This window comes from Alnus glutinosa, chromosome 6, assembly GCF_958979055.1.
Source record: "Alnus glutinosa chromosome 6, dhAlnGlut1.1, whole genome shotgun sequence".
Classification (NCBI taxonomy): domain Eukaryota; kingdom Viridiplantae; phylum Streptophyta; class Magnoliopsida; order Fagales; family Betulaceae; genus Alnus; species Alnus glutinosa.
This window is the reverse complement of record NC_084891.1, coordinates 1,644,876-1,667,512: the sequence shown is the minus strand read 5'-3', so window position 1 is coordinate 1,667,512 and position 22,637 is coordinate 1,644,876. Positions and strand designations below refer to the sequence as shown.

Below are 22,637 nucleotides of genomic sequence, written 5' to 3'. Positions count from 1 at the left end.
TTGGGTGGACTCTTTCCCGAGTAAAGCCCAAAGTGTTTCTTCTTGATTGATAAACTCATCAGCCCTTTCCATGAATTCATGGAGGTAACATGTCAATTTCCGGGCTAGGTCGGCCATTAGTGGCCCGTCTTTCTTGATCCCCTGGTAGAGGGCCGAATGAACGAACTCTTTAGTGGGACTTTCTGTGGTAAGCCTTGCCTGATTGAATCGTTGAAGGAATTCTTTAAGCAATTCATCTCGCCCCTTGTTGTATTGACATCAGTGTCCCAGCCGGCTTTCTCCTCACGATTCCAGCCATAAACTGTGTCAGAAACATCTTTCCGAACTCATCAAAATTTCGGATAGACTTGGGGGGAAGCCTCCTATACCAGTCTCGGGCATTCCCCGATAGAGTTAACGGGTAAGCTAGGCATGCCACCTCATCTGGCGTTCCCTGCAACTCAAGGTGAGCGCGATAATTATCCAGGTGCTCAACCAGGTCTTCTTGTCCAGTGTAGGTTTTGATATCAGGGACTTTAAACTTTTCAGGGAGACGAAATGAGGCCACCTTGTTAGCGAATGGGGAAACCAATTTATGGAACAGGTCCCCAACTTTCGATGTACTCCCATTATGTTGGTGCTGTGCTGCTACCGACAACAAGTCGCACCTCTGCTCCAGCTTCTCAATGATTTCCTTGAGCTTCTTATCCACCTTTTTCGATGCTTTGCACTTTGGAGGCCTTTGACTCACAGTATCATGAGTCTTCACTTTTTCCTCCCGACCTCCTTGATCTCTGGCTTTTGTTTCATCCTCCCCGACTATGTTTTCATCGGGTTGCAAAGTTGCTGAGTGCGAATCTTTCGCATTGCGTCGCTGCAGCATTCTTTTCCTCAAACTCCTGCATTTCCTTTCCCATTCAGGCTATCCTCTCGTTGAGGATCTCCAATGTGGGGGAAGATTTGGAAGAGGTTTCTCCTCGCTCTTGGTGCTTCCTCACCCAATTCCCCCACGAGCCTCTCAATGCTTCTGATCTCGTAGTCACCATGTCAGATGTACAAATATATTTCGCAAGAACGACAAACGTTTCCACAGACGGCGCCAAACTGTTGATGGAGTTTCCGACCAGTGACGTGGAGACACCGTCCTCAATGAATGCCTCCGAATAACCTACAAAGATAATAAGGACACACTGTGGGTTTCCCCAGCGGTCCTCCTCCAACGTCCAAATTAGACAGATGTATTAGAGAGAGAGAGAGAGAGTCCAAAAAACTTAATACTTGGATCTTACTATTTATAGACTGTCGTAATTATGGCTAGGTAAAGCCATTCCGGCTTTTCAAGGACATGATCTCTTCTGGCATGAGCAGTGTTCGGGTACACTCCAAATAGTGACTGATAGATTGACTTATCGCTTGTGAAATATGGGCTTCCAGTGAATCCCGGATTTCCTGGCGTTCAGTTATCTAATCGCGTCCTTTAATCAGTCTTACAATTATTGCCCCTTGTCGGTTAATGATGCATTTGACATTCGGGCTGCTCGGATCATTCTTGGTCGGTGAATGCCCTTGTCGGGAAAGGTGGATTTCCCAACAGTATTCATGTGTAGTGGGGTTTTTTTTTTTTTAATATATATATATATATATATATATATATATTAGAGAAAATAAAAAACAATATGAGTGGTCTTTTTTTTGTTTATTTATTTGAAAAATATAGTTTATTCCTCTATGAATGGCTATTTCTTTAATTTTTTTTTTTAGAGGAATATACATATTCCTCTTCATAATAGGATAGTTATTTTTATAGGAATAAGTGAATAACTATTCATAGGAATAAATCCCTACAAAATAAAAGAATTAGGGGATCTATTCCGCGAACTAAACGAGGCTTAATTATAATAGTCAACCTTTTTTTTACATATTGCTTTAGTAGTTGGAGAGTAATATAAATATGGAACAAGTGTAAATAACAAAACATTGAAAATTATTAAGAACTTGTGGTTTGTTTCCAATCTTAATTGGATTCATTTACGGTATGTTATACTTTAAAAGAGTTATTGTTGTCTCTCCTAACTAAATATCGGGTATTCATCAACATGGTATTAGAGCCAACACAACGATGTCAGATTTCCAACTTCATCGTTTATTTGACCGTTTGGAGCACATCAATTTGTGAAATTAGACCACCTTCTCACATGTTAATATAATGATTATATGTTTATGAGTTTTACTTATTAGACAGTGATTTTTTTTTTTTTTTTTTTAAAAAAAGGGTTATTGAAAATCGTTCAAATTCAATTTATTAAATTAATATTTATCCTTATATTTTCAATGATGAACGTGAGAATCACATATTTTGTTAATCATGTTAAAAATATATGTCAAAATCACATAGTTTTAAAGACATACATAAATCTAATAAACTGAATAAGAAAAAGTTCTTTGGGACCCTAATTTAGTAAGCTCAACCCATTTACACTCGTTCAACGACTTGTAGCACAGTTTTTTTTTTTTTTTTTTAAAAAAAAAAAAACATTTTGCGCCTTAAAATCAAACTCAAAAGGCGCAGGCGGGGATTTCTCTGAGAGTGAAAAGCCCTAGAGAGAGAGAGAGAGAATGGGGCACAATGAGGAACACCATCAAGCAACGGAGGGCTTGGTGAATATCTTCACAAAGGCGAACCATGATCTCACGGTGGTTCAGCACAGGCTCGAGAAGGAGTTTCAACAAGTGTACCCGGACAAGGTAAGCACAATTTAATTAGTAAGCAAGAATTTTAGTTGGGACTCTTTTCTTCTTCTTTTTTGGGTTGAATTTCATACTCAATTTCGACATAAGGCTAGGTTTGGTTGCTGAGGAAACAGTAAAAGAGTGTATAGCTATGGAAACTCAATGTTTCCCCATTTTCTTTTAAATTAAATTTGAATTGCTTTCTTTCTTTTAAATCATCTATTTTGGAAACTGATTATTAATTCAGTTTGTCTTTGTAGTCATAGGCATGTTTGATTGCTGGGAAATTGCGGAGAAACTGTTGAAATAGGGAACCTTCGTCCTCAAGATTTGTCTTCTAAAGATAATATTTGATTCATTCTTTTTGCGAAGAAAAACAATGAGTAATATGAGTTTTGGATGATTTGCCTAAAAATTTTAAGGAAATAAACTTCGAAGGGTCTTATTTTCTTTATTTCGTGGCTCATTTAAAGTCTTTATTTTTCATTCATTGAGAAACCAAGTAATTGTTACTTAGAAACTGAAAAACATAATATTCTCATTTTACCGAGCATTCCATTTGTTTTTGGGTATTACTCAACATGTTGTTATGGTGGAGGAATTTGAAGTTTTGAATGCTGTCTACAGGCAAACCCGATGAAGTTGAGAAACTTCGAAGGGTCTTATTTGCTCATTTAAAGTCTTTATTTTTCATTTATTGAGAAACCAATTAATTGTTAATGGGGGCCTTCCGATTTTCTTTTTCTTTCAAGAGTAATATTCTCATCTTACCGAACATTCCGTTTGTTTTTGGGTATTACTCAACATGTCGTTATGATGGAGGAATTTGAAGTTTTGAATGCTGTCTACAGGCAAACCCGATGAAGTTGGTGTCTAGGATAAAGAAGATACAAGAAGACCTGTTGACCTTGAAAGAGCAATGTCATGAACTTCTAGCAGCCAAACAGGTACTTTATTTTTTCAACACTTTGGAGGAAGAGATAAGAATTTGTATAATCTGGTACAAACTCTCTTCCTGGTTTTGGGAAAATGAGATCTCACTAAAAAGAGAATCGATTTTATGAAGCTATGAGTGGGATTTCTGTTCTATGGTTTTCAAACCAATGAATAAAAATCTGGAAGAAGATTAGAAAAGAGAAGGAAAGCGTTTTTTTTTTTTTTAAAAAAAAAAAATAAAAATTTAAGTCTTAGAACCTTATTTTTTTTGTTGTTGTTAAAAATAATAATAATAATAAAAAAAGAGAGGACGGAGTGGCATTCTGAAGTTGATCATACTTACTGATTATGTTTTCAGGATTTGATTGATAAGGCTCGGACCACTCTTGTTGGGAACAGAAGTTTACTGCAGCGGATGCAAGCATCTGTGGGCATCCCCCTCACCAGTGATTCCGATGATCCAGCATTTGCTAACTTCAACCAGGTAGTTTTAGTCCTCCAATTTGTTTTGGCGGAGTCCACTTGCTTAAAATATTGGAGTCCTTGGTAGTAGAAATCAGCAACTCTCCGACACGTTTGATGGTCTAAATAAATTAAACCTAATTGGAAGGTGAACTGCGTACATCATGAGAATTTTTGCATAAGAATTGACTGGCTCTGTTTTATTTAACATTGCATTTGCACTGCACAACTTTTACTCCTTTAAGTATGCTCTCACTATCTTATGATGGCATTTTTCAAATTAAGGGATTTCATCTCTATGTGATGTCCAAAAATGTTTTTCCAGTAATTTTTTCTCTTCTCTGGTCCATTTACAAAGTTGATGTTAATTATGGATTCATGAATAAACTTATTAATAACTTCAACCTTTTTGCTCAATTCACTCATCCGCGTGACAAAAAAGCAAACAAAATGCAGTTTCTCCCATCTTTAAGCAAACAAATGGAGCAGTATAGGATCTGTATATTAATATTGCTAACTATTGTTTTGGAAGTTATAATAATCCCACTCTTGAAAAAAGAGAGGAAGAAAATACACTTTACCCCCAAAGTATCATCCCTTTGGCACTTGTACCTCCAAAGTTCAATAAATGACACTCAAACCTACCAACTACCTAACTGTAACACCTAACACCCTCCGTTAATTTTTCCCGTCAATTTGAATGGAACTCACGTCACATGCGCTGCATTCGTCACTGTTAGGTAGTTTATGGGGGCCGAGTGTCACTTTTAAACTTTGGAGGTATGAGTGCCAAAAAGGTGCTACTACATTTACTTACTTATTTATTTATTTATTTTGGGGGGGGAGGGTATTTTCCAAAAAAAAGAAAAAGAAATGATCACTTGGAAGGTTTTTTTTTCCAAGTGTTGTTTGGAGTGTTTGTACCACTTGCCAGCAAGCAACCAAGATTGAAAACATGGGGAGGCTTTTCTTATTAGCAAATATCCATGCAAAGATTTTTGGGTAGCTTTCTTCATGCTGATAAGGCCTAGAGAAATAAGCCTCGCTACACATAGTCAGATCTCTTCATTGATTCTACATACGAAGTGTTGGAAGACACTCATCACCTTTTGATCTTTGAATTATGCAGATCGTTGATGAGTGGGCAGTTCAAGTGAGATCCAGGACTGGTAAGGGTGTATAACTGCAATTGATTTTCAAATTTCTACAAATTATACTGATGGGAGCTGATTGGTGGTCCCGCTCAGTCTTGATTTTCTTCTTCATTATTCATGATTGAAATGGTGTATAACTGCGATTGATTTGAGAAAATTGCTTTCATATTACACGACTGGAATCAACATGACATATATGTAAATTTCTGATAAAAGAAAAGGATGGCAGGAGGTTTCTGATTTGCTGTATTCATTCCCTTATTTTATATCTTTATTTGAGCCAATTTAGCCCTAAAATTCATTAAGGCATAAGCACATTCCTGGGACAAAGGTGGGGCAGCCATGATGGGGGTGGGTGGTTAATGGCTAGAGCTTGTTAATGATCTCTTAAGATACAACCAAATTCGTTTGAGGCGGTTATGCCATATTCAACAAGGGTTCAGCCTTGCATTTGTGAGCTATTCTTGTGTGAGTTGGATATTAAAAGGCAATGTTTCTTGTAGGAATTTATGCCTTTAAGAACTAACTGCCTTTCCTGATGTGCTAGATGGGTGGTTAATGAGTTACTGATGACAAAAAAAAAAAAACAGCTAGCAAGTTAGTGTTTTTTAAGAATATGTATTGAACAATTTATTTTTACTGTCTCAGGGGATGATGAGAGGCATGAATCGGATTCTCAGGATATTAACAAATTACTCTTCTCAGCTATAGTCCAAAGCAACTGAACATGCTGGAAAGGGTTGGGTGCTAAGCATCATGTTCCAACCTCTAGGCACCAAGGGATTTGAAATTAGGGCACAATAAATAAGGTAAATACTGTAGTGGCCAAAAACTGGTGTACATTTTTTGATATTGTTTTGTTGAATTCAGTTGATTTCATGTAATAACATATTGTGTATGATATTGATTTGTACTCGAAAAATTCTTCTGTTCAAAAATAATTTAAATGTTGCGGATTAGCTACTTGAGTGATGTGGGTTGCTGTACTTTGCCCTTTCTGGTTCAATTGAAGCTCAATGTTTTGATTGCTCTTACCATTGAAAAGGAGGATTGTGTCAACATCTCGGCTTTCATTGGGATTAATCAAACTCGGTACTCTTGTGTGGAGGTTATAATGGTAGACACCAATCAAACTTGGTACTTTTGTTTGTCTTTTAGATTTGATAAAAGCAAGATCTTTTAAATTGATTTTGTTTTTAATCATATTGGCGTGGACAAAAGGGTGCGAGAGCTTTATTTTCTTTTAATGTTTTTAATGTATATCACATGGAATATTCAAAACATATATACATATATATTATGTTTATCGAGGTGGGCTAAATTTTGGCTGAGTTGAACAATGTGCATAAGACACACCTATAATTTCGCTCATAGGCTATAAAAAATTTGGGCACTATAGCCGAGAAGATACTGAACAAAATAGGTCTTCATGTGTCCCTCTCTCTCTCTACTTGCATTTTCTTTGCTTTAAAGAAGATATTCGAAATGGATCAGGATCCTCTTCATTTTAAGTGAAACAAAAAGAATTCATTTTATTTTGTTTTATTATATCTAATAATATACATGATGTTATATCATTTAAAAAATTTAAATGACGTGATAATATGTTCATTATATGTTAACACATACATCATTAGGTCTATGAAATCTAATTTGGAGAATAAAATAGATACATCTATGTCACTTGAAATTGAGAGAATCATTTGAGATTTACCCACCGATAGTGGGAAACTTATGGCGATTTACAAGATAAAGGACAATAAACATATAAGCATTAAGAACCCCCAAACTCCACCTGAACAATATTCTGCACCAACTCTGTATCAACAAAATGTTTAAACTTTAAGAAAACAATTTTAATTATGACACAAGTTTACAAATAATAGTAAAAAAAGATGACAAAATAGGAAAAACAATACACAACAATAGTCCAAAAGACATGAAAAGAAAACTTGCAACAAATATGTTATTATTCCTTACGGATTGCCCAGTAAAAGTAAGAAAATAAAATTCGTCCTGCATGTTGGAGAATTAGAAACCTTTCACACAGACTTTTGAAAAAAATCTTGTAATGTTTTATCTGCTTGATTAGTAGACAACAAGTTGATCAAAATGGTGGCAATGGTTGCATTTGCTGAGAAACCCTTGCCAACCATTATCTGGAGATATTTCAATGCCCATGATATCTCATTATATCGCAAGAAGCCTTGGATGATTGTGTTATACGTGACTTGGTCAGGTGAACAATTGTTCTCATCCATTTTCTCAAGTAACTCCCTCGCTTCATTTAGTAGTCCTTTTTTGCAAAGCCCTTTGATCATTATCGTGTAAGTCCGAACATTAGGTTGCAAACCTTTGGTACGAAGAGCATTAAAGAGTTCTTTTGCAGTTGTAAGGTTCCCGTCATTACACATACCATCAATCAAGATGCTGTAAATCACAATACCAAGGTCTAACTTTTTGTCCTCCATCTCTTGAAACAATGCCATTGCCTCATAAAAGTGTAAATTCTTACACAGGCCATCTAACAAAATAGCATAAGTTTGGAGATCTGGATGTTGGCCATAAACTTGCATCTCCTGGAGTAGCTCTAACGCAGCTTTAGGTCTCCCAACTCGGCAAAACCCTCCGATAAGAGTACTGTAAGTGGCAACATCGGGAAAAATTCCCTTTGTGGACATTTCATGGAAGAAACTCATCGCCTCATCAATTCTTTTATTTTTACAATAGCCATGGATCAATATGCTATAGCTAACAACACAAGGCAAACAACCCTTGCCAACCATCATATTAAATGTTTTGACAGCCTCATCCATTCTATTTTGCAAGCAGTAACCGTCAATCAAAGAATTGTAAGTGACTATATCAGGCTTTAAGCCCCTCTGAATCATCACATCAAAAACCTCTTTGGCCTCTTTCAACATCCCCTCTTTGCCAAGTGTGTCCACCCATATGTTAAATGTATACATATCTGGCATGATTTTCCTTTCCACCATCTCATTCCATAGTTTAGTTGCCTCATTCCACTGGCTGAAATTGCATAGGCCCTGAATTAAAGAACTGTAAGTGAAGACGTCTGGCATTATTCCTCGATTTGTCAATTCAGAGAAAAAATTCAAAGCCTCATTTACTAATCTATCTTTACATAAACTATCAATGATTATATTATATAGCACTACATTAAGTTCAAGCTTTCCTTCTTCCATCTTTCTAAGCAACCCAATAGCTTCATTGGTCTTACCTATTTTACACAAACAATTCATTATCGTTCCATAAGTAATTGTACTAGGTTTATAGCCTATCTTCTCCATTTTGTTAACTAACTTCGCCGCTTCAACAATTTTACCCTGAAGAGAGAGCCCCTTGACAAGAGTACTAAGAATTATACAATTCGGTTGAAAACCAAGTTTCAAGATTCTTGCTAAGACAGAGAAGCCGAAATCCACCCGCTTCAAATGACATAAGCAATTAATCAAAACGCTCAGAATATAAACATCAGGAGCAATTCCTGACATTTCCATTTCTTTAATCAGAGAAATCACAGTTGAGTGATGCTTCATTCTTGCAATTGCACTCAGTAAATGATTAAAATCCACGATGGAAGGTAAAGGGTTCATGCGAAGCATTCTATGAAACAGGGGCAAGGCATCATCAAGATTCCTTAAGCTTCGAGATCTGCATCGATCTCTCACAGATTTCAAGAACTGTTTGGGGCTTTCCACGATATCTCTACCACTATTGTGTAAGGGATATAATGGGTATGTAAGGGATATAAGGGGTATTCTAGAAGGTAGTGAGCTGGAGGTATCTAGGAGCTAACAATATTCGGTTGGCCAAAATGTTCTAGAAGGGGATGAGGTGGCAAAAGACATTCTCCTATAAAATCCCATAGAATGGAGAAGGAAGGTATGAAAAAGAGAGAATATTGAGTCTAGTTAGTAGTTAGTCCTGGAGAGCTCGGGCCTCTCGAAGAGCCCATAGTTTGTAAGAGAGATAGGCCTCTCCAAGAGCCTTTATTCATCATTTTACCCTCTATTTCTATCATGTTCTTCCCTAATTCCCCTTCACTCAAGAAAAACACATAACAAGTGGTATCAGAGCCACTCCTTCCTCACCCACGACTTCCACCGTCTCTGTTTCCTCACATTTTTTTTTTTCTTTCCTTCGCTTCTACTGTCTCTGTTTTACCGAGAAAATTTTGCCTAGCTTTTGTTATCCACCATTTTTTTTTTCTTCTTCTCGTATTACATTCCACATTCTCTACCATGGCACCTCTATGGCAATATCACGATGCCCATCTTTCTCGACAGAATTGCTACGCTGGAATGAGCCAAGATCTAATCCTGCAAAAGATGTTGGAGTTAGTAGATCAAATGCAAGAAACGATGAAGGCTTCGGTGGAGAACACACGCCAATTTGGGCGTCACTTGCACAATCTCAAGCACAATCTTCTTGAGATTGTACCAGACCTCGAGGAAGAAGATGCAACCAAAGAGGATATCAAATTCGCAAAACCGGGTCTGCGTCTTTGTGCCACGGAAGTCCAGAGCAAAATCATACCAAACCCATTCGGAGGGGTCGACGATCCACAGCCCGAGAGCTTCTTAGCTCTCAAACCGACCGGCATCCTCAACGAAATTGTAGCAGAATCCATTTCAACCAAGAGTCTCGATCTGTCCACGCTGACAAGGGGAAGGGACGAGTGGCCTCCAATGGTGAAGCCGACTCAGATAGAGCCAGTGGAATACGACGAAGATGCCACGGCTGACGACTTGGATGGCGAGGTCAATGGAAGCCATGGCACACCTCGGGTGTTTTTCTCTGGTAGAAGTTGCAGCTCAGTGCCCCTGAACAGAGCAGTGGCCGTGAAGAGCTTGGACGCTACGTGTCCAGAGGGTCCACCTAGCTACATGGCAGTTCAATATCTCAGCACTCAACAACAACGGCTGAGCACCGGTGCAATTATGGTGCTCGTGGAAATGCCTGACCTGTGTTGCGAATGGGTCTTTGACAGGGGGAGATCAACGTGGCAGACGCTGGTGGTTTTTTGGACTATGCAAATTTTCTTTGCATGTGTAAGAATTTCTGGAACTTTTACAGATCACAGCTCGGACAGAAGCGATGATCGGGTTCCCTTTGCCCCGGACAGCCGAGTTGCTCGGGCTCCACTTGACCGAACAGCCGAGGCCGGGAACACTTCAATCCGGCCAGACGCATTGGCCTTGGCCGAAGGCATCCGCCTCCACGACGAAGGTTTCGACCCAGCCGCGGTGATGGAGCCGAAGGTGGCGGTTCAGCTTTGGAACGTCGAATCAAGGGCCATGATCGAGCCGCCTCTTCCGTTGGAAACAAAAGTGACTGCACCGATTCAGCTCTGGAACTCATTTGTGTTCCAGCTTTCGAACAATCGCATTGAGGTATGGCTTTCGAACATTTTGGTGAATTTATGGAGGATTTCTCGTGCTCTGAAATATATTGTTAGTTTCACGCACCACCGATGGCGTTGGAAGCTCCCTGGTCGGCAGACACCGTGGGTGCTGATATCTATAGGCAGGGACCTTCGGCACCGTTCATGGAAGAGGAAGGAGCCCAAGGCACAAATCAAACCCGTCCTCCTTCCGGCCAGACCTCTGATCTTGATGTGCTTTATATTAAGCGAAATGATTGGGTTTTTAATTGTCATCAGCTTCCTTGGCCTTTTTATTCTTGTTCCACTTCGTATGGTTTTGGCCTTCGTTTCTAAGCTTCCATATCCTGGTATAATAGATTCTGCCAGGTTTCATATCAACAATGGGGCTACACTTACAGGGAAGCAAGCTCGTTGGCCTGTGTTGTTCATTTTTTGTGCGTTTTTTAAGGCTTGTTTTGACGTGGATTTAGGGCGGCAGATTCATGCACAAACGCTTTTGATTGGTGGGATTGTTTCTGATTTGTACCTTGGCAAAACTATGATTGATATGTATGTGATTTGCGGGCTTTTGGATTTTGGGCTCAAAGTGTTTGAGGAAATGGCTGATCGGGCTGTGCTTTTGGTCATCTTCACACACCGATGGCGTTGGAAGTTTTCTTGTTGGTGGCTGCCGTGGATGCTGATACCGGGTGGCAGGGACCTAAGGCATTTTTCACGGACGCAAATGACGTTGGCATTACCGACGTTTCTCGAGCTCCTTGGGTGCACGGAGACGCTGTGTGAGGAAGACGACACTGGGTGCCCACATGGCCATGGATGCTGCTGTGTTTTATATGGGGAAGACATTGCCGTTTCTTGGTGTATGTTTTTGAAGCTTCGGCAATGGAGGGGCATGATTCGAAGCCAGATGAGCTTCACCACAGAGCTGTTTGCAGGGCCACGAACATTCCGTTACTACAAGATGACGACAGCCACATTCCATGACTGCAGATTCCATGACAGACGACAATGGGTGCCAACGTGGCCATGGCTGCAAAATCGTTTTGCATGGGTGAGAATTTCTAGAAGGTTCAAGGATAACAGTATTGAGCTTGGATCTTGGCCATTGTGGAGGTCCACGTGGCAGAAGCTGATGGCACTTGGGCATGCATCATGTGGCAATGGATGCCAAAAACGTTATATATGGTGGCAATGGATCCTAGAAGGTTCACGGTGCTTGGAAGTGTGAGGACAGCTGGATTTTCTTTGCACATTCCCACAAAACTGAATGGGCTAGCGTATGGTTGCTGTTTGGAGCCCAAAACATTTTTAACTAGGGCTTTTTATTTGCTTTGGGTAGTTTATTTTGTTTGCTGTGTTTATTTTATTTAGTTGGTTTATTTTATTTTTCTTTGTAATTTTCAAAACGCACCTCGAGGGCGAGGTGCTTTAAAGGGTGGGGCAATGTAAGGGATATAATGGGTATGTAAGGGATATAAGGGGTATTCTAGAAGGTAGTGAGCTGGAGGTATCTAGGAGCTAACAATATTCGGTTGGCCAAAATGTTCTAGAAGGGGATGAGGTGGCAAAAGACATTCTCCTATAAAATCCCATAGAATGGAGAAGGAAGGTATGAAAAAGAGAGAATATTGAGTCTAGTTAGTAGTTAGTCCTGGAGAGCTCGGGCCTCTCGAAGAGCCCATAGTTTGTAAGAGAGATAGGCCTCTCCAAGAGCCTTTATTCATCATTTTACCCTCTATTTCTATCATGTTCTTCCCTAATTCCCCTTCACTCAAGAAAAACACATAACATATTGGTAGTGTTTGCAGAAGTAGCACTAAAACTACGACAACAATAATAAAAAATTTGAGCATGGAAAGAAACCCTTACATGAGAATAATGATTGAAGAAGAAAGCAAGAGAGTTTCTAGACTTAGGAGTAGTACCCATTTCCGGATGTAGTTAAAGAAAAACGGACGGAAGAAGCAGATGCAGATCTGAAGTAGAAATAAGAGGAACGTTCGCGATCTACCGGAGCGTTCTGAAGATGGGGAGAGGTCTGGGTTCTTAATTATACACCAGAGTACGACGTCGTTTCTGTTGTCACGATACCGAGTTGTCAGAATGTCTCTTAGGAAGAGAAGATTCACCTCGATCTCATGATTGAGATTTTTGTTTTCCAGCATGAAATGACCTTTTTGCCCTTTCTTCTGTTCCAGAGTACTTGCTCCGCTCCAGTCTGCAACAGTCTCCTCCTCCTCTATCTTTTCTTTTCTTTTTTTTTTCTTTTTTTTTTTTGAAAGGGCTTGTATTAAAAATAAGATGAGTACAAATTTGACTCAGAGTCTGCAAGATGGGTAAGAATGAAGCCAAACTTGGTTCTGCGGATGGGAGACCGCATAATTAGCTAAAGTGTGAGCTACCTTGTTCCCTTCACGTCTTACATGTTTGATTGTCAGCAATCGAAGCTCCTCAATAAAATACGAGTTTCTCCTATCAAGTTACCAAATTTGCTTGCATCCTCATCCACCCCATTTAGCACTTCCACGACCTCCAAAGCGTCTCCCTCTAAAATCACAGACCGAAGCCCCAGAAACAAACCAAATTCAGCACATAGTCTAGCACCAAAAGCCTCTGCCATTGAGGGGTCTAAGATATAGCGTTGGGAGGAGCACTTAGCCGCAATCACCTTGCCTTCAGAGTCTCGGGCAACTACCCCCACTCCATCAATCTCTGTTTTTTGTCCAGAGTAGCGTCCCAGTTCAGCTTAGAGAAACCTTGAGGGGGTTTGGTCCACTGGATAGACAGGGGGAAAGGTCTTTGTTGTATGTTTAGAAACATTGAATCATGAGCTTCCCTGAATTCAGCAAGAGTCTCTTTAGCCCCTTTTATCAAACAACTGGGGGAGGTAAAAACTCCTTCAAAAACAAACCTGTTGCGCCTAAACCAGATCCGCTGGGCCACCATAGGAAAAAATTCTAGATCATCCAACGACAGCCTAGCACACAAATTACCAAAGAGAGTCAGGAAGTCAATATCCCCAGATACAAATTTTTGGATACGGGGCGGGCATTCAGACCAAACTGCTTTGGCAGCATCACAAAGCCAAACTGTATGGGTGCTGGATTCAAATTCTGTGCCACACAACGGACAAAGAAGATTCTCCACAATACGCCTCTTCCAGAGTTTTCCTTTTGGGTGAGCCTTGTTCTTCGTAAGTCCCAGCGGCCATATTTCGTGGTTAAATAATTCATTCTTCGTGAGTCTTCTTCTTCGTAAGCCCCAACGGCCATAAATTACACTCATTCTTCCTCTCTCTCCGATTTTAGCCTTTTAATTGTTCGTTTGGGTGTTAAATTTGAATATTATTCAAATTTATTGTGCGAATTACGAAGTTTAACTTTATGAAATAAAATTTAAAATTTTTTAAAAATTAAATAAAATATAATTTATTTTTTTTTTTAAAAAAAAACAAAATATTATTCAAAATAATATTCGAAACCAACACACTATAAATAATTCATTTTTCTCATTTCACTCAACTAGGTCTTTTTTTGTGTGGTTATTTTCAACCGTTAGATCTTGAGTGCGTATTTCGTGGTGTTGGAGGCATGCTCCATAGACGAGATGTCGGAGTGGCAGATGTTTGCGAATGATTCGGGAGTCAAAGACACGGTGCGTGTTATGGGCTGGATATTTGATGGTGAGATTTGTAATGAAATAATAATAAAAGACAATAAAAGAAATAGTTTTGGCACTTTAAGGAGTCAAATCTTCTTTTTCACTCTAACACGCGGTTAAGAGATGAACCTTTGAATAATTTTTTGGTTACCTTTCATTCATAACAAAGCTGAAGTAAATACAAGAGACGATCTAAATTAACTAACTACCCACTAACTCATTACATGATAACTACCCACTAACCCATTACATAACCTCTTACATAATAATTGCTAAACTACCCACTATGATCTGGCCCACTATGCAGCCTCGTATACCATTACCCTTTAGCTAGAAAGCAGTAAAATAAGGGAAATGCTAAACATTCTCCACTCATCTCCCCTTCATCACCCTCTTTTCTTTAAAAAATTTGATTTTAAGCAAAAAGGTGTCTCTGATGTGACATAAGAGATACCTTTTTGCTTAAAATCAATTTTTTTTATTGTAAATGGAGGATGAAGGGTGGATGAGGGGTGCATGTGTAGCACCCCTCGTAAAATAATGTTCATTAACTACTTCAAGCCTCCCACACGTTCACTTCAAGTCTCCCACCTCCACTTCAGATGTTCTCCACACACTTCTTCTGCGTGTAGCTCATAACAATTATACCCATAACAGTGCGAGTGGGCGGGCCGTCCAACCCGCTGCTGGCGGGCGGTGGCGTGTCATGAAACTTTTTATTGTCTTCGTTGAGCCGCTGGCAAAACCGCAAGACTTTTCATACATGTCTACCTCTTTGTGGGCAGGGGTTGCATGAGGCCACCCCTTTTTCTTTTTCTTTTCTTTTTTTTTTTTTTTAAAAAAAAAAAGTAAATTTTCAAGTTTTGAAGTTTGAAGTTTTATATATTTATGATTTTAATATTTTATTTATTTATTATTAAAAGTGATACATGTCATTATTCTATTAGTGCTGCCGTGGCACATTAACGGAATCTCTCAGGTGTTTTGACATAATTTGATTGTAGGGATGAAATTGTTGTTTTGGAATACCTCGAGACCTCTGAATTATTTTTTATACTGCAATGAGAGATTTGTAATTTAGACCAATCACATGGACTTATTTTGCATTTATCCCTAATTTTTATATATCGCAACGAGCAATTTGTATTTTAAGCTAATTATTAAAGCATGATTTTGCATTTATCCCTAATCCTATTTTTCTTTTTAAATAAAATATATAATTTTCTTTTTTTTAATAAAAAATAGTCTTTTCTACTAATTAATTAAATAGAAATAGTAATTTTGCTTTTTCAATGGTCAAAATATGGATATTTTTGAAATATTTTGGTCAAATTTGATTTTCCATCCAACATAATGGTCAAGATTAACGGATGTATCTAAAGAAGAATAGATTGACAGTTTGAATGGCCAAATCTTGACACTTTTCAATTTGTGGTGCTTCATAAAAAATGATTATTAGTTGAGGGGGCTATATAATATTTAACCCTAAAAAAGGAAAAAATAGCCACTTGAATTACGGCACGTCAATCAATATGAAATATGTAAATAGTAGTATTACTCTTTTGATAAGTGTATTTAATCACTTAGAGCATTCTCATCAAGCTTTTTATTTCGAAAGTTTTACCAAATTTTAGAAAAAAAATAAAATTTGCTCTATGCAGCATGCTTTTTACCCTTTCCTCAAAATAGGTTATGCTATGATGAGAGGCATGAATCGGACTCTCAAGATATTAACAAATTACTCTTCTCAAATATAGTTAAGTGCCAAGCACGATGTTTCAACCTTTAGGCACTTGAGGTTGGCCTAAATTACAAATCACTTATTGCAGTACAAAAAATTAATGAAGGGTCATTGTGATAAACTATAATTACGAATTACTCCCTAAACTTATTTGTTGTCCACCAAGTTAACAGATGCCGTTAATTTACCACGTCATACCCAATAGAAAATCGACACGTGTGCATTACAATAAAAAAAATATAAATAAATAAAACTGAAAAATTATATATATTTTTCTTAAAAAAATAAAAAGCTAAATCGACACCATTCTTTGTTATTCTTATATTTGTTGTTATAATACACTTTCTTTTGGATTATGGTCGGATATTGCTTACAATACTTGACTTATAAAGAATAGTTGTGCAGCCAAACAAGTATGGGGCTTGGTTTAGTAACGTCATTTTCTCTAGAAACATTATTATGTATGGAGATTATTCCTTCAGTGGTGGATTTCCAAGGAGAGAGTCAGATGAGGGCGTGGCGTGTAGAAGAATGAAGAGTTGGGGACCTCTCTTTTCAAGCACCATCAAAATCCTAAATGCAAATGAATAACGATTCCAAAAGATGGGGATATTTTGTAATTTTCCCAAACCAAAAGGGGCCAATGTGAAATTTTTTTACCTTCAAATTAATAAATAGCATATATATATATATTTTTTTTTTTTTCTCATTTTCTATGTGATCCGTTGTCTGTCTAACCTCTGCCGTTAGATCTTCTAAGACTAACCTTCACCCTCCTTTCTCATTAAATGGTCCCAAGTGCTTCATCTCAGGCATTAGATTTTTCTTACCCAATCTCAGCCGTCCAACCCTTCCGCCACATTAACTATCGCCAACTACTCAGTAACGTGTCATGCATTAAGCCCCTCTAGAACGGCGCCCTTCATCCTTATCCGTCCGATCTATTCGTTTGAATCAAACCGACGTCGTGTAATTTCGTGTGTAAAGAAGCCAGACCCTCCGGCTCTCTAACGTTAAGGGTAAGGGAAATTGTGAAAGCGGAAAAGAAGGGCCATTTCTCTTGAGCCACTGCTTCTTGTGCTTATTTCTCTTGTGCAGAGCCATTTCTAGAAGAGTACATCAGGTCTGTTTTTCTTCCACAGGAAATGGGTACGACTGCTAAGTCTAGAAATTCTATTGCTTTCTTCTTCAATCACTTGTTTATCAATCCTCGTTATTGTCATTTAAGGCTTTCTTTCCATACTCAAAAGTTCTATTATTGTCGCTGTTTTAGTGCGACTTCTGCTAAACTTACCAATAGTGATAGAGATAATGTTGAAAGCCCCAAACAGTTCTTGAAATCTGTGAGAGATCGATGCAGATCTCGCAGCTTTAAGAATCTTGATGATGCCTTAGGCCTGTTTGATAGAATGCTTCACATGCACCCTTTGCCCGCCGTCGTGGATTTTAATCAATTGCTGACTGCAATTGCAAGAATGAAGCATCACTCAACCGTGATTTCTCTAATTAAAGAAATGGAACCGCTAGGCATTGCTCCAGATGTTTATACTTTGGGCATTCTGGTTAATTGCTTTTGCCATTTGAACCGGGTGGATTTCGGCTTTTGTATTTTAGCCAGAATCTTGAAACTTGGTTTTCAACCGAACTGTACAATTCTTACTACTCTTGTCAATGGGCTCTCTCTTCATGGTAAAATTGCTGAAGCTGTGAAGTTGGTTAACAAAATGGAGAAGATAGGCTACAAACCTGATATAGTTACCTACGGAACGATAATTAATTGTTTGTGTAAAATAGGTAAGACCAGTGAAGCTATTGGGTTGTTAAGAAAGATGGATGAAGGAAATCTTGAACTTAATGTAGTGCTGTATAGTACAATCATTGATAGTTTATGTAAGGATAGATTAGTAACTGAGGCTTTGAATTTTTTGTCTGAAATGACTAGTAAAGGAATTCAGCCAAACGTTTTCACTTACAGTTCTTTAATTCAAGGCCTATGCAATTTCGGCCGGTGGAAGGAGACAATTAAACTATGGAAGGAGATGGTTGAAAGGAAAATCATGCCAGATGTAAATACATTCAGCATATTGGTGGACACATTTTCCAAAGAAGGGAAGTTGACAGAGGCAGAAGAAGTTTTTGATGTGATGATTCATAGAGGCATAGAGCCTAACACAATCACTTACACTTCTTTGATTGATGGTTATTGTTTGCAAAATAGAATAGATGAAGCTGTCAAAGCATTTAAAACGATGGTTAGAAAGGGTTGTTCGCCTTCTATTGTTAGCTATAACATATTGATCCATGTATATTGTAAAAATAGAAGAATTGATGATGCAATGAGTCTCTTCCATGAAATGACTAACAATGACATGATTCCTGATGTTGTCACTTACACCACTCTTATAGGCGGGTTTTGCCGAGTTGGGAAACTTAAGAATGCACTAGAGCTACTCCATGAGATGCAAGTTTGTGGCCAACCTCCAAATCTCCAGACTTGTGCTATTTTGTTAGATGGCCTGTGTAAGAACCTACAATTTTCTGAGGCAATGGAATTGTTTCAAGAGATGGAAGCCAAAAAGGTAGACATTGGTATTGTTGTTTACAACATCTTAATTGATGGTATGTGTAATGCGGGGAAACTAACGACTGCAAGAGAACTGTTTAATACTCTTCCTACGAAAGGCTTACAACCTAATGTTTGGACTTACAATATAATGATCAAAGGACTTTGCAAAGAGGGACTACTAAATGAAGTGAGGGAGCTATTTGAGAAAATTGAGGAAAATGGTTGTTCACCTGACCATGTCACATATAACACAATCATCAAAGGTTTCTTGCAACATAATGAAACATCATGGGTAGTGAAATATCTTCAGATGATGGTTGACAAGGGTTTCTCGGCAAATGCGACCACTGCGACCATGTTGATCAACTTGTTGTCTACTAATCAGGCAGATAAAACATTACAAGAATTTTTTCAAATATATGTGTGAAAGCTTTCTTGTTCTTCAACATGCAGGACAAAATTTCATATTCTAACCTTTATAGTGCCAATTTGTAAGGTACAAACATATTTGCTGCAAGTCATTAAGGTAATATTTTCCTTCATATCTTTTGGACTACTGTTGTGTATTGCTAATCCTATTTTGTTATATTTTCTTAATTATCTGTAAACGTGTGTTGTAACTAGAATTGTTTTATTAATGATTTATTTAAACATTTTGTTGATGTTTACTTATCAAAAAAAAAAAAAAAAAACATTTTGTTGATGTTGAGTTATTGCAGAATGTGTGTTGTTTGGAGTTTTGGGTTCTTGATGGTTGTATGCTTATTGGCGCACCAGATTAAACTTTAAGTGTTTCAATTAATTTATCAATATTATGGAATAATGATTTAAATATTATGATCGAACAAATGTGTCACTTTTATGATATGATGTAGTGAACACCTTATGTTTATTCTTTTTGGGGTCGGATGGACATTGGAGTAGGAAACTAATTTTCAGTAGTATCATTTGGTTAGCTTTTCAACGTGAGGAAGTTGGTGATAATTATTTACATGGTTCTTCGTCCACTGGCTCAGAGATAGTTCAATTTAATTGCAATATAGTACAATAGTGACATCACATCTTAGTGATCAGAAAATCTATTGTTTTAAAGGAATTAATTATTGACCGAATTCGGTTGCACATTTATTTTGAAATTATAATAATACTAGCAACAAATCAAATTTTATTTTTATTTTGAGATCAAACTGAAAAGCATAATATTCTCATTTTACCGAACATTCCGTTTGTTTTTGGGTATTACTCAACATGTCGTTATGATGGAGGAATTTGAAGTTTTGAATGCTGTCTACAGGCAAACCCGATGAAGTTGGTATCTAGGATAAAGAAGATACAAGAAGATCTGTTGACCTTGAAAGAGCAATGTCATGAACTTCTAGCAGCCAAACAGGTACTTTCTTTTTTCAGCACTTTGGAGGAAGAGATGAATTTGTATAATCTGGTGCAAACTCTCATCCTGGTTTTGGGAAAATGAGATCTCGCTAAAAAGAGAACCGATTATATGTAGCTATGAGTGGGATTTCTGTTCTATGGTTTTCAAACCAACGAATAAAAATCTGGAAGAAGATTAGAAAAGAGAAGGAAAGCGTTTTCTTAAAAAAAAAATAAATAAATAAAAAAAAATTAAGTCTTAGAACCTTATTTTTTGTTGTTAAAAATAATAATAAAAAAAGAGAGGAGGGAGTGGCACTCTGAAGTTGATCGTACTTACTGATTATGTTTTCAGGATTTGATTGATAAGGCTCGGACCACTCTTGTTGGGAACACAAGGTTACTGCAGCGGATGCAAGCATCTGTGGGCACCCCCTCACCAGTGATTCCGATGATCCAGCCTTTGCTAACTTCAACCAGGTAGTTTTAGCCCGCCAATTTGTTTTGGTGGAGTCCACTTGCTTAAAATATTGGAGTCCTTGGTAGTAGAAATCAGCAACTCACCTACACGTTTGATGGTCAAATTGAATTAAACCTAATTGGAAGGTGAACTGCGTACATCATGAGAATTTTTGCATAAGAATTGACTGGCTCTGTTTTATTTAACATTGCATTTGGACTGCACAACTTTTACTCCTTTAAGTACGCTCTCACTATCTTATGATGGCATTTGAATTTTAATTACACCATCATTTTTCAAATTTAGGGATTTCATCTCTATGTGATGTCCAAAAATGTTTTTCCAGTAATTTTTTCTCGTCTCTAATCCATTTACAAAGTTGATGATCTCTTATAATTATGGATTCATGAATAAACTCATTAATAACTTCAACCTTTTTGCTCAATTCACTTATCCGCATGACAAAAAAGCAGAGAAAATGCAGTTTCTCCCATCTTTAAGCGAACAAATGGAGCAGTATAGGATCTGTATATTAATATTGCAAACTATTGTTTTGGAAGTTAAAATAATTCCACTCTTGAAAAAAGAGAGGAAGAAGATACACTTTACCCCCAAAGCATCACCCATTTAGCACTTGTACCTCCAAAGTTCAATAAATGACACTCAGACCCAACCAACTACCTGACTGTAACACTTAACACCCTCCGTTAATTTTTCACGTTAATTTGAATGGAACTCACGTCACATGCGCTGCACTCATCACTGTTAGGTAGTTTATGGGGGCCGAGTGTCACTTTTAAACTTTGGAGGTATGAGTGTCAAGTAGGTGCTGCTACTTATTTATTTATTTTTTGGAAGGGGGGGGGGGGGGGGGGGGGGGGGAGAGAGAGAGAGAGAGAGAGAGTGTGTATTAACCAAAAAAAAAAAGAAATTATCACTTGGAAGGTTTTTTTTTCTTCCAAGTGTTGTTTGGAGTGTTTGCACCACTTGCCAGCAAGCAACCAAGATTGAAAACATGGGGAGGCTTTTCTTATTAGCAAATATCCATGCAAAGATTTTTGGGTAGCTTTCTTCATGCTGTTAAGGCCTAGAGAAATAAGCCTTGCTACATATAGTCGGATCTCTTCATTGATTCTACATACGAAGTGTTGGAAGACACACTCATCACGTTTTGATCTTTGAATTATGTAGATCGTTGATGAGTGGGCAGTTCAAGTGAGATCAAGGACAGGTAAGGGTGTATAACTGCAATTGATTTTCAAATTTCTACAAATTATACTGATCGGAGCTGATTGGGGATCCTGCACAGTCTTGATTTTCTTCTTCATTATTTATGATGGAAATGGTGTATAACTGCGATTGATTTGAGAAAATTGCTATAATATTACACGTCTGAAATCAGCATGACATATATATAAATTTCTGATAAAAGAAGAGGATGGCTGGAGGTTTCTGATTTGCTGTATTCATTCCCTTATTTTATATCTTTATTTGGGCCAATTTAGCCCTAAAATTCATTAAGGCATGAGCACGTTCCTGGGACAAAGGTGGGGCAGCCATGATGGGGGTGGGTGGTTAATGGCTAGAGCTTGTTAATGATCTCGTAAGATACAACCAAATTCGTTTGAGGCGGTTATACCATATTCAACAAGGGTTCAGCCTTGCAATTGTGAGCTATTTTTGTGTGAGTTGGATATTAAAAGGCAATGTTTCTTGTAGTAATTTATGCCTTTAAGAACTAACTGCCTTTCCTGATGTGCTAGATGGGTGGTTAATGAGTTACTGATGGCAAAAAAAACAGCTAGCAAGTTAGTGTTTTTTAAGAGTATGTATTGAACAATTTATTTTTACTGTCTCAGGGGATGATGAGAGGCATGAATCGGATTCTCAGGATCTTAACAAATTACTCTTCTCAGCTATAGTCCAAAGCAACTGAACATGCTGGAAAGAGTTGGGTGCGAAGCATCATGTTCCAACCTCTAGGCACCAAGGGATTTGAAGTTAGGGCACAATAAGGTAAATGCTGTAGTGTGGCCAAAAACTGGTGTACATTATTTGATATTGTTTTGCTGAATTCAGTTGATTTCATGTAATATCGGATTGTGTATGATATTGATTTGTACTCGAAAAATTCTTCTGTTCAAAAATAATTTAAATGTTGCGGATTA

The 22,637-nt window shown here is 37.9% G+C and overlaps 3 protein-coding genes across 5 annotated transcripts; 2 read left to right on the top strand and 1 right to left on the bottom strand.

The window, feature by feature from the left end:
* Nucleotides 1–2,549: 2,549 nt before the first annotated feature.
* Nucleotides 2,550–6,224, top strand: LOC133871114 (uncharacterized). Of its 2 annotated transcripts, none has more exons than XM_062308481.1 (5): nucleotides 2,550–2,724; nucleotides 3,561–3,656; nucleotides 4,019–4,129; nucleotides 5,237–5,276; nucleotides 5,910–6,224. In XM_062308481.1, exons 1-5 carry the CDS (start codon nucleotides 2,596–2,598, stop codon nucleotides 5,984–5,986), a joined length of 453 nt encoding a protein of 150 aa, XP_062164465.1. In that variant the 5' UTR covers nucleotides 2,550–2,595; the 3' UTR covers nucleotides 5,987–6,224. The 2 variants fall into 2 exon arrangements, with proteins under 2 accessions (XP_062164465.1, XP_062164464.1); XM_062308480.1 differs by having other exon boundaries at nucleotides 4,004–4,129.
* A 989-nt stretch (nucleotides 6,225–7,213) lies between these two features.
* Nucleotides 7,214–13,931, bottom strand: LOC133871380 (putative pentatricopeptide repeat-containing protein At1g12700, mitochondrial). 2 transcript variants are annotated; one of them, XM_062308824.1, is made up of 2 exons: nucleotides 12,597–13,931; nucleotides 7,214–8,308 (listed from the first exon to the last, which is right to left on the bottom strand). In XM_062308824.1, the coding sequence occupies exons 1-2, from the start codon at nucleotides 12,834–12,836 to the stop codon at nucleotides 7,304–7,306; spliced, it is 1,245 nt and encodes a 414-aa protein (XP_062164808.1). In that variant the 5' UTR covers nucleotides 12,837–13,931; the 3' UTR covers nucleotides 7,214–7,303. The 2 variants fall into 2 exon arrangements, with proteins under 2 accessions (XP_062164808.1, XP_062164807.1); XM_062308823.1 differs by having other exon boundaries at nucleotides 7,214–8,996; nucleotides 12,461–12,740.
* A 3,274-nt stretch (nucleotides 13,932–17,205) lies between these two features.
* LOC133871113 (pentatricopeptide repeat-containing protein At1g62914, mitochondrial-like) lies at nucleotides 17,206–22,637 on the top strand. The gene is given in 7 exon segments (XM_062308479.1): nucleotides 17,206–18,651; nucleotides 19,135–19,164; nucleotides 19,933–20,028; nucleotides 20,365–20,446; nucleotides 20,449–20,489; nucleotides 21,661–21,700; nucleotides 22,329–22,637. Coding segments are annotated over 7 exon segments (1,800 nt in total). The 5' UTR covers nucleotides 17,206–17,217; the 3' UTR covers nucleotides 22,406–22,637.

Bases quoted from the DNA above. Each gene is read 5' to 3' on its own strand.
- LOC133871114 (XM_062308480.1), top strand. From the start codon at position 2,596: ATGGGGCACAATGAGGAACACCATCAAGCAACGGAGGGCTTGGTGAAT. The intron at 2,725-3,560 runs GTAAGCACAATT...TGCTGTCTACAG, and splicing joins AACAAGTGTACCCGGACAAG to GCAAACCCGATGAAGTTGGT. The intron at 5,277-5,909 runs GTAAGGGTGTAT...TTACTGTCTCAG, and splicing joins TCAAGTGAGATCCAGGACTG to GGGATGATGAGAGGCATGAA.
- LOC133871380 (XM_062308823.1), bottom strand. From the start codon at position 12,600: ATGGGTACTACTCCTAAGTCTAGAAACTCTCTTGCTTTCTTCTTCAAT. The intron at 8,997-12,460 runs GTTATGTGTTTT...CTTACACAATAG, and splicing joins TCTGCAAACACTACCAATAT to TGGTAGAGATATCGTGGAAA.